This window comes from Lissotriton helveticus, chromosome 5_1, assembly GCF_964261635.1.
Source record: "Lissotriton helveticus chromosome 5_1, aLisHel1.1, whole genome shotgun sequence".
In the NCBI taxonomy this organism is placed as follows: domain Eukaryota; kingdom Metazoa; phylum Chordata; class Amphibia; order Caudata; family Salamandridae; genus Lissotriton; species Lissotriton helveticus.
The window spans coordinates 1,586,228,411-1,586,239,692 of NC_136065.1; the positions used below are offsets into that span (position 1 = coordinate 1,586,228,411).

An 11,282-nucleotide genomic window follows, 5' to 3' on the forward strand; every position below is an offset into this window, starting at 1 on the left:
CCAGCGGTGTCATCTCCCAACTATATGCTGCCCCAAAAAAATGATAGAGGGATATATCGTCTCCACGTAGATCTTGGGATTGGGATCTAGAGTCCTCACTCACTGATCAGAAGAGGAAGTGAGCTCAGGCACAAGAAGCAGCAAGCAATGCCAGGTTTAAATTGTCATAATTTTACTACCTACACAGAGTGTATTTGACACCACAGCACCTACATACGGTTTACCCAATGCGCTTTCCTGAGTGTACACGCTGTGGCGTAACCCCATCCACATTTGCTCATGTCACATGGGATTGCAAGCTGATGCAGCCGTTTTGGACAGAGATAAAAACAGGAGGTGTGCAGAATGACAGCATTGAAGGTGGAGTTAACAAGATAGCATTAGCATTGCCTATTGGGTCTACTGCCTCTCCCTAAGAAAGGCAGAACAATGCAGTATGTTTGCCAGACTGGTACTGGCCAGACAGCATATTACCATCCACTGGGCTAGCCAGGCACCTCTGATGCACACTATACGGCAGACAGATTTCCTAGAGTTGCCAGAGGCAGAAGAGTGCGGACTCCAGAAAATACTGATCGGATCAAAATGCAGACTGTGATTTGGAGCTTCGGAGTGCCATGGTATACCTTCTGGGAGAGGATGACACAGTGAGGACTTAGTTATGCCTCAAGCTTACCCGGAGACACGACCGTTGCGGCTCATACATTGTAGTAGCTGCCAGCCAGCCAGCCAGGAAACTGGAAGCGGTCCCTTAACTTCCCCTTTTGATTTGGGATACCCATGCTTGTTAGACATGGGTTTATCAATTTCTGAGTGAATGTGTTGTCTGCAACTCCTACCCACCCTCCTCCCTCTCCAGTGACTGTTGGTTCAGTCCTCCTAACTGCCTCCCACGATGCAAACTGATGCACAAACTTACTGTATCAAAGAATCTGTGCTTTTATTTTTAGGGAAATGTTGCGTTAGTTATGCTTTCTTTCCCAGCTTATTGTACTACAGACCATGTACAGTTTTAAATGGGAATAAACAAATAAAGTCTGTATTGTATTTTCTTTATTGACAATTCTTAATCTGCAGTCTGAGTATCCTGGTTGCAGGCGTGCTGAGGTCCACCAGAGGTTGGGAGCTTCTCTGCAAGATGAGAAGAGGTGTTGCTTGTGGTAGCTTTGCGAATGATGCAACCGATTCTGAAACAGGCCAGCAAGCAGAGCCAATATAGGTCCAGAAGTACAATTAGGAAACAGGGCGTTCCGTCCCCTAAAAAAATTATTCTGTAGTAAATAGTTTGGTACAAGTTTTTTCAGTTGGGTATTGTGTGGTGTATGACAGATTTCACCTGGGAGTTTTAACTACAAATAAGATAAAAACAAATACTCAATCTCTCGTTTGTTCTGCACGTCTTAAAGAATGTTGGTTAGTTTGAAAAATATTGCATTTTAAATACTTCTAACAATATATAGAACCCCTTAAGCTCCCCTCATGCCCTGCTTCTCAAATAATGTATTTTTAAAAGATTTACCAGTGTGATTGTTGGGAAATTTGAATTTCCCACCTACCCATAAATTCTTCCCCTCTCCTCAATTACTGACCAACCCAACAATACGTGGTGCCCTTTGATCTCCCTTCATGCCCTGCTTCCCAAATAATGTATTTTTTAAAGATTTACCAGTGTGATTGTTGGGAAATTTGAAGTTCACACCTACCCACAAATTCTTCCCATCGCCTCAATTACTGACTGACCTATGTCCTTGTTGGCAAAATGATACAGAGCCATTTTTAACGTCATAACAGGATCCTTTAAACTAAAAATCCTATGAGAAGAGGGTTTGCATTGAATTGAAAAATAATCAAAGTGGTTTATAACCAAAATATGTAAACATACCAGATCATCAGTATGACGTCACAATAAGAACATCCTGCGTGAGATCATATATTGGGGGTTAGGGGAGGAGTGTCAGCAAGGTGAAAGTCTGACTTGGCTATGTCGAGATTCAAACTTGTGACCTTCCGTTAAGCAATGTCAGGAGCAAGTGCTTAACTCGCTAAGTTATACTGCTTGCCAATCGTGTCATACTGCAGATAGATATGGCTTACTTAGTTGTAAATAAACACCTCCGTCTAATAAATGTCAATAATTCCTAGGACAGTATATAGGTGTACCTCATCTAACATAATTCAACTTTCTTTTAACCAACTTGAAAATGAGTCATATGAATTTACAATATATGGGTCATTTGGGTAGGACGATGGATTAAGTGGCTTCAGACAGAACATAAGTTCCAAAGGATCAGGATTTGGATGGACCCAGATGCGTTTAGCTAGAACACTTAAGCGTTCTCGCAACTTGTTGTCTCATCCTGTAGAGAACTACCCTTGACCTCACATCCCGCAAACAGCTAAGCCTGAAACACTGTGGAATCACACCAGCCCCATCACAGTCTGTGAGGGCACAAAAGGCAACCAGTGTCAAGGGGTATGACATGAGTCGTGGGACAGGCAATTTTCACTTCAGGATACTAGCAGATCAGAATCCAGCACGTGCGACCTCGCCCATGGGCTCTATCCTCAAGTGACAGGACTGGCAATGTGCTAACTGACCTTCCTTCAAAGATAAACTGATGTCCTTTACTGTATGTTGTCTCTCGTTATTCACCTGGTCCACCGCTTCCACAGCTAGCTAAACAAATTGCTTCTCTAGTTAATCCTCTGCAATCCCCAGGGCTTACTCTAAGGAAACCTTATTCCTAGTTTTCGTTCAATTCAGTTTCATTCTGACTTAATCTTTTGCAACTGTTTAATTTATAAGCGATTAGTTTCTTGTGAATTTTTCAGAAATTGTGGGTTTATATTTGAATTTCTGTGCAGCGTTCTAGTGTAGCACTTGGCGCAGGGTTACCTCCATGAGTAACTTTTCAGATTTCCCTGCAATCACACTTCATGTATTCTATTCTGTTCGCATTGTTTTTGTCTCAAGCTGCTTTATTTTACCCCCTCCTCTTATTCACAAGTTCTTTCCAAATAATGTCTCCAGTCAAGCTTTACCCACAATGACCATGCAATCACAGAGCGGAGGCAAATGCATTCTTCCTAGAGGCACTGCATGCAGTTAAGAACCACATTTCAAATTTCCTGTAAAGGAGAAAAAAAAACATACTTTTGGATACAAGGTTTATAATGTAAATGGAGAAAAGAATTCATAGCAACACATAATAATGCAGTGCCTCTCTCACACTCAATTTTTATCTCAATGTATTTTAATTTCTTCCTCATCTCGGTTTAATCGCATAAAACTGGCAAAGGTCAAGAATTCCCTAAGTGAGTAAAGAGGTGTGAGAAATTGTGTCGTTGGTCGAGAGGAGTGAAATCTCACTCAAGCAAAAGCTACAATCCTTGACAGGGTGAGCCACAAAATGTCATTAACCTAACCTGAGCTTGGCACAAAAGAAGTCAGGCTTAATTTAGAGGGGCTGTGTACATTATTTATGCTGCTCTTAAACAGTGATAAAGTGAAACCCCTAACCAATTTAGACAAATCGAGCGAATATAAATAAAGCATTTTACACCACAATTACAAAAATCCAAGCTTTAGAACTGGAGTTATGAATTTTTAAAGTTTAAAGTGGGAAATAGCACCTAAAAGATGAAAGCCTCAACCACGGACATCTAGTTGTGCAAGACCGGGGCAATGGTCAAAAGTAACAGCTGTACTTGATGGAGCACAGTTCAATACACAAAGTGGATTGGGCATGGTCTTCGCTTACTTTTTGACTTGGAAGACATTAAGTAAAAGGTCTGAAAAGTAAAAGGTCTGAAAAGGTAAAGTTCAGCGGGACAAGCCAGCGAGCAGTGTCCGTGGAAGCATCGCCAGGTAGCCGCAGGATGAAGATTTCCATGTTTGGACTTGCTCTGTTATTTGTAAGTCGAAAATCTCCAGTAGGACAAGGCTAAAGGCTATATCCGATGAGGGCTCTCAGGAGGCTGGATACTCATCCAGAGAGGAGCTGCTGAAGAGTATTTGCTGCTGCAGAGATGAACGCAGTGTGAACTACTGCAAAGCCAGGCCGACTGTGGATGCACCTTTGACAGCCAGAGGTGTAGACAGCCTAAATGCTGCGCTCCAAACACCAATCGCCTGATGGCAGTTTTCTTATCAAGGGTGATCGGAATCTTTGTATCATTTAGGCACCATCAATGCGCCATTGTATTTTTGAATATTACTGTACAATGCACAAAAAAGATAACTTTAACCTCATTGTTTTAAATTGATTGAATAAAATTGATTTGTGCTCCATTGTTTTCTTTATTCACGGTGATGCGCCGGGGCGTGTAGTAATAAGTGTGAGAGAGAAAGTGAAATAAATAAATGTCCTCCTCTTTCTTTGCTGTCACTTTTGTAGGGGGTGCAAAGTCCTTCCCTTGGAGTGATTTCCTCTGTGTGTTGCGCCAGAATCTTTAAATTGTAAGTGGGGCTGTGCACAGCTCCACCCCCATCCAACCAGGATGGCCCATCCTGCCTACAACCAGGCACTCTATTGTCTCTCTGTATGACAGGAATTCACAAAGGCCAACTGAACTACACCTAGCTATGCGACCCAGGACACCGGCTGGTTCCGTTTCTACCCCGAGAGGTGCTTGAGATGTCCTGCCTCCCTAACCTGGCTCTAGCTGTTCTGGGGTCACAGTAGACTAGTGTCAAACCCTTTAGGAGTTTCCTTAGGCATAGCTTTTGTGATGTGTAAGTGTGGTAAGTGACAGCACCTACCCCTTATACTACTTTACAAGGGACTTATAAGTAAATTAAATGTGCCAATTGTGAGTAAGACAGTTTTACTATGTCTAAAGGCGAGAGCACATGCACTTTAGCACTGTTAGCAGTGGTAAAGTGCACAGAGACCCAAAAGCCAACAAAAAAAGTATTCAGAAAAAAGGAGGAGTGAAGGCAAAAAGTTTGGGGGTGACCCTGCAGAAAGGGCCAAGTCAACAACAGGGCTAAAGCAACTACCACTTGACACCTCCAGCCTCATCAAACACAAGCTACCAGCACAAAGTTCTTCCTGCCTAGGGGATCTATTCAGAGATCCTAGGGATCTATTAAGGGGTCCACTGTACAACTGCCTGGAACTCCAAAATCGAAGACTCTGAAAGCTGAACCCACCACCCAGATAAGCCATCGGTATTTTTGGAATGTTTCTCGGACAGAAAGGCCATAAAGAAACCTCTCCTGTGACTCCCTCTTTATGATTGAGACCATAAGTAACATGGGAGAAGTAAATATCACCTGAACTAACTCATTTGTGAGACATGGAGAACCCCCCCCCCCCCCACACCCTCTCCTTCCCTTCTGACTCAAGAGCAGGCCACCCCATTGCATACTGGAAGCAAGCAGACAGATCCACGAGGCACCGAACTGGATTCATACCTTCTAAATAACAGACTTTTTTCCTTTCAGTTATTGACTTGTGGTTCTTGGGCTCTCACCTAGAGGCGAAAGTAAGTAGGTAGAGACCATATAAGGGTGAGTCATTCAGCACACACCAGGGCAGACAGATCTATGAGGTACAGAACAGAAGATGGGAATACGGGCATGGCACCAACTAGGGAAGGCACATACTTTGGTTTCTGTGCGGTTCAGGCAGTGACCGAAACCGAGGACAGGCAGACTTATACGGTAGTCTCCGCACCGCAGGCATATCATCACCAAGCTCTAGCTCATACCCTTTCAACACTTTATATCCATTTATCTGACAGCATATGATTTCCAGATCCCAAGCCAAAACTGCACATAACCAATAAAAACAAGCATTGATAAAGCCAGTAGGTCTCACCTATGTAAGAGTTATTGGCTTTGCCAATGATTTTTGCCATGTTACAGAGCAGCTTGGCTTCTGTGCAGCATGGCTAAAAGTTATTTTTAAACAAACCTTATTAGTTCATTTTTTTAACCTCCCCGTCACATCACTATTTTCCCCCAACTTTCACAGCACTTTTTATATAAATTTTAGCCATGCTTCATAGCAACCACTGCGTCTACAACATAGCTAAAAGACAGTGGCAAAACCAATAGCTCTAACATACACAAGGTATATTGGCTTTGCCAATGCTGGTTTGTGATAATAATTTCGGAACCGCAGTAGTCCTGGCTCATTTGGGAAGTACTGCGTTTCATTCATCTTGAGCTTGGTAGAGTTGATGCACGCCTTTTTGAAGCAGAACAGGACACAGTCATATTTATGTACAGCTCGAGCAGCTCACACAGTGCCTCGAGTTCAGAGAACACACATGTATACACAGACGGTGTGCAGAACATGTGTCCTTGCTGGACAGAGTCCATACTCATACAGTATGCACGTAATACACAAATGCTCGGTGTACAGAATGCATACAGTATGCGCAGAACACACATGTATAAGATGAATAAAATGGAGAGGACACTTATATACTTAATATATGAGCAACACGACAGAAAGAAAAAAATAAAAGTACCGCCTCAATCACAGCACCAGAAGCGGAAGGACCCTAATCAGGATAAAGCAATCTGTACTTGGTCCATGCTCCTGAGGAAAGAAGAGGAACTGAAGGCAGCACATGCTGCCCAATTAGACATTGAAGCCAATAAATGGTAAGCAATGGGAGGCCTCAAGCTCTTTGTTGTACAATATCTCTCGCAAGCAAAAGTGCATGCGCTACCGCAGGCGAGATTGTAAAAAACATAATAAAAAGGTAAAAGAAAGAGCACGTTAGGAACACAGAACTACACATCAGATCTAATTTTCAAACACGCAAAAGAATGAGGAAAAACCAAGACTTTAACAAAAGGTTTCATTTTCATTTTTTTCCAGTCCAGAATTATAATTATGTACAGAATCTGTAAGAACAAACTCCAAACAAACAATTGTGTTCAGTGTGGTGCATCTGCTCATACACCAGACACTAAAAATCACGGATAGAAAAACAAAAATAGAAAAACAGCCCTTGGCCCCCACCCCCGGCTGAATGAGCTCACTGGGCCGTGGAGTGAAGGGTGAGCTGCAGGGGCTCAGATGTCTTTGATGACTTCCTCCAGCTCCTCCTTGGAGTACATGTGGAACAGTTTGCCGGGCTCCACTGTTGCGAGCTGCAAAGGGAAAGAGAAGGCAGGTTAGCAGCAGGGCAGAGTAGGAGCTGAACAGCTGCGGCGGCTCCGCTGACGGATGCTGTCATGGGGGGATCTCAGGCTCGCTCCGGGCCAGACACTCGCCCACTGCTTAAAATAAACCACCGGTCCAGAAATAACCTGAGTCGGGCAGGATCCCCACCCTGGCCAGCAGACAGAGAGCACCTTGTCGCGGGAGCATGCAGAGCCGCACCTGGCTGAGCAGCAGGGGGCACTCTTTCTATGTAAAGCCTCCTTCGTGCCAGAGGCCTGCATCACGGCAGGGCAAGCTGTACCACGTGATAACCAGCACAGTACTTGGAGGCATATTACATGTGGGCGAAGCATTGCTTCCCAGGTGCTTAGATGCAGTGATCTCCGAGTGAAGCCACGCGAGTATCAAGTGATGCTTCAGAGAACACACCCCGCTAAGGGCCCTGTGGGTCTGCACTGCTGAAGGGTACGAGTAGGGCCCCAGCAGCAGTTTACTCTCAAAACATAAGGTTTCCCACTCCCAGGAGCCTCAGCCAGAAGGGTGCAGCGCCCCTCCATGGTGGCAGCGCACGCTGCATCTGTGCAGTGTTAATACATCCAAGCACAGCTACCTCAATGTTGATGGCGTTCAGCTTCTCCTCCATCACTTGCTTCAGGATCGTCAGGGCAGACTTGATTGCCTCCTTCAGCGTCATGGACTGCAACGAAACAGTATATGAATCAATATCCGAGCACAGCGCCTGCAAGGAGCTCGACACAGAGAACCAGGCTTCAGCCATGGGCTTTCACTCAACATATCGGACCATTCATTCATTCATTCATTTCAACTGAACGCACCCACTCGATAACGATTCTAAGATTACACCCAGAAGTGGACCCGCACTGTACAGCCTACATGGAGCGATCTTGCAACCCTAGTGGCATCATCTCAGCCAAGCAGTGCAGATGCAGGGACCACTGCAAGGACGGCTGTCACATAAGCACACGCTCTACAACAAGGGGACCCATTAGTGAAAGCATGCAAGCCCAATGAGCAGGGTATGCTGGTCAAGGAAGGCAGCTTTTCAGGCTGTGCTCGGGGACCCGCGCCACCACGGGGTACTGGGGCAGGGGAGGCGGGTATGACAGGCAAAATAGGGTCACTGGAAGGAGGAGGAGTTTACGGGTTGCATGAACCACTTCGCAATAGTAATGCACATCTGGATTACAGAGTTTTAGCGAGAAGAGAAGACAGAACCCCTGCAGTAGTTACGAAAAAGAATGAATCAATAGTAGACCATCGGCCGCAGGAACAAACTCCCACTGGCAATGCGTATACAGCCAAATCTGAATTCTTAGAAGAAACAAAAGCCGATTCAGAAACCAGACTAGGCTAGTACTAATGTTGCTCAATCGTCATAAGAGGCTACTTAGATTATGGCATCATACAAATTGCATATAAAAAAAAACAAACAGCCATATATGTTCAGTGTGTACCATCTTTCACGTCACGTTAAAATGTAATGCGTACTAACCCACCTAAGCAGTAATACTCGAATCTCACTGGCACTGCCATATTACACCAAAGGTTTAAATCCATCAACTGGGATGATTTTCAATGAACACTTCGGTTAAGAAAGTGTAAAACATGGGATACTGGCTGCGTTCACCTATGCACCTTCCGAAACAGATGGTGCACGGGCACAGACACTCTTACAATTGATTTTTACTAAACTATTTCAAACTGAGCCTCATCAAATGGCAACTATTTGGTTATTACGCGAGAGATTCATAATCCATACATCTTGTCCTCCGAGACAGTGGTCAGTTTCAACCTTACATGCTGCGATTTAAACGTTTTAAGAGAACAGTGACTTACTACATGCCTACAAATTTCCACTTGCACCTACACCCTTACGTCAATTTCCTTCTTCACTGATGAATTTACTAGCGCTCAATAGCTGTTCTTCCCTGGAGCTGGTGCAAGTGAAATATTCCCACTCTTCAAGAATGTGTTCCTCAAGGGAGCGAGGCATCCTGAGTTCATGAAGTCTTGTGCCAGCTAAAGTGCTCCCCTGTAGCCAGGACACTGGAATTATGTGGCAAGGGTGACTAAATGATGAGGCAAGAATGAGCAAATAACGGAGTGACATGTTTTATCATAGTATTACTTCATTGTGTTGTCGTTTTTACAAAGGTAAACCCCCTCTGCGCAATGCTTTCAACTCTTACTACCAGTTTAACACCGAAATCCAGCAATAAGCAGCAGAAAGGTGACCGGTCAACCTTTGCAAAGTGCCTTACACTGCTCAGTAAGGTGTCACTGTGTTTTTAGTAACTGTTGATCCGTTTGAGCTAGAAAGACATTTTTTGTAAAAACCTGCAAATAAAGCAGTATAGGATTTAATATATGTAGCAAATCCATAATTATGCGGAAAACCCAGCGGACGCAAATTTGCACAATTTCAGTGGCCCTGACTGGAGCCTTACATAGCCACTGCTCGGAAAGGAAGGTGGTGGTGGGGGTGCTTTAAGTGCCTGTAAAAGATCCCATACAATCGATCAAAGCTCAGCAGTGCCACCTTGTGGGCAAGCACCTTACTGCGTAAACGAGGGCGGCAGTGCATTCATTCATCATAATAAAAACCAATAATGTGAAAAAGCAGGCAAAGGGATGCGTGCGCTATACTTTTCCATCTGGATTCATGCAGTGGGAGGGGGGAGACCCTGGCAGAGAAGCTTAACAGGACTGCACTCCTTACCTTGTGGTACACCTCCTGTAAGGAGCTCTGCGCACCCTCGGAGGCAGAGCCGATGGCTCGCGCGTCACACTGGACGAATGTCCCAGAAGGGTCCATGTGGAAGCTGAAACGAAAATGGGGCAGAGGGTGAGAGTCTGAGGGGGTTGCGCCCGCCCCGCCAGCACGAGGTCACACTGCTCTTCTCTCTAACCCAGTGTCGGAGCTGAGCACCGGAAACTACCGCCTCAAATTAAGCGCAGGAGAAAAGCCCATCTGGCAGGCGACCCTGTGCACATCCGCCTCACCCCCCCCACATTACCATGACAAAGCTCCGAGGTCCCCATCCCTACCCTCGCACGCCCCGAGAATGGGAAAAGTTTCCTACATTGAATTAGTAATCGCCCCTCCTTAATGCACGCATAATTCTGTACTTACAGCTGGGGCCCTTTCTCGTCCGTGCCTCCGAACAGGAGGGCCACTCCGAAGGGACGGCTCTGCAAAGACAAACAAATACACAGCTAGAAACATCACCAGGGAGCACCTGCCGAAGGGGCCGCGGAGAGAACACCCACCCAAGAGCCGGATAGGTGGCCACGCGTGGAGGCGACAACACTACCTTTGCATTCCGTGTCAAAAGTTGCAAGCTAAACTACAACAAGCCGGAACAGTCCTCGTCAGGTGTTTTTGCTTGCACGGAACCGCGGAGGATGATTCAGTGTCTCACAGGCTCGGACCCACAGGATTGACAGCCTTAAGTAGCAAGGATTCTCGGGAGAATTCTGGGCAAGTAGAGGGAGTCTGGGAACAGACCGGTGCTGAACGTGCAGTGCAGACAACACAAGACAACACGAGTCTGGAAGAATAAGGCGTGCTGCGAAAGAGCAGGGTTATATCAGAGCACCAGCAGGATGGGTACCTGCTCCGCAACCCCGTAGGCGCACTCACCATGGCTCCTGGATCCGCATCTTCCTCCCCAAACTGCAGGGCCAGATTGGAGACGGCCTGAGTCACGCTCTCCACAGTCATGGTCTCGTTGTACGTGAACCAGTGGTTCTGGAGAGAGAGGACAGAGCGAGACATGAACTACCTCAAACTACAAGTCTCTAGCCACAACTTTCTTACACATTAGCATTCACCACCCCAATTAAACCCTCAGACCATCATTTGTCTGGAGACTAATGTCACTTAATCCGAGGTAAACTGACCTCTCACACACTGAACTTTGTTGACATGCGTTGTACAACCACCAAGCCTTTCTCCGTGGTTTAATACACACTAGTAGTATACCCTACCTACACACTCTCACATAGGCTGTGCTCAAGAGGCAAATCCAACAGCAATATCTACATGGAAAAAAAAACTATTTCACGCAATTTGCAGTTTTGACAGCACTGTAATACAGTAACCAGAGGTCCCACCAGCCATGACGCCCCAAA

General features: G+C 45.4%; 1 protein-coding gene across 1 annotated transcript in view; it reads right to left on the bottom strand.

Moving 5' to 3' along the window:
* Positions 1 to 6,802: 6,802 nt before the first annotated feature.
* The window catches only part of PSMA5 (proteasome 20S subunit alpha 5), a 58,222-nt gene continuing 53,742 nt past the window's right edge, over positions 6,803 to 11,282 (bottom strand). The window contains exons 5-9 of the mRNA XM_078644757.1: positions 10,792 to 10,899; positions 10,282 to 10,340; positions 9,868 to 9,970; positions 7,738 to 7,824; positions 6,803 to 7,114 (exon numbers count right to left, since the gene is read on the bottom strand). Of these exons, the coding sequence (XP_078500883.1) occupies positions 7,037 to 7,114; positions 7,738 to 7,824; positions 9,868 to 9,970; positions 10,282 to 10,340; positions 10,792 to 10,899 (435 nt within the window). The 3' untranslated portion in view covers positions 6,803 to 7,036. The remainder of the gene's footprint in view (positions 7,115 to 7,737; positions 7,825 to 9,867; positions 9,971 to 10,281; positions 10,341 to 10,791; positions 10,900 to 11,282) is intronic.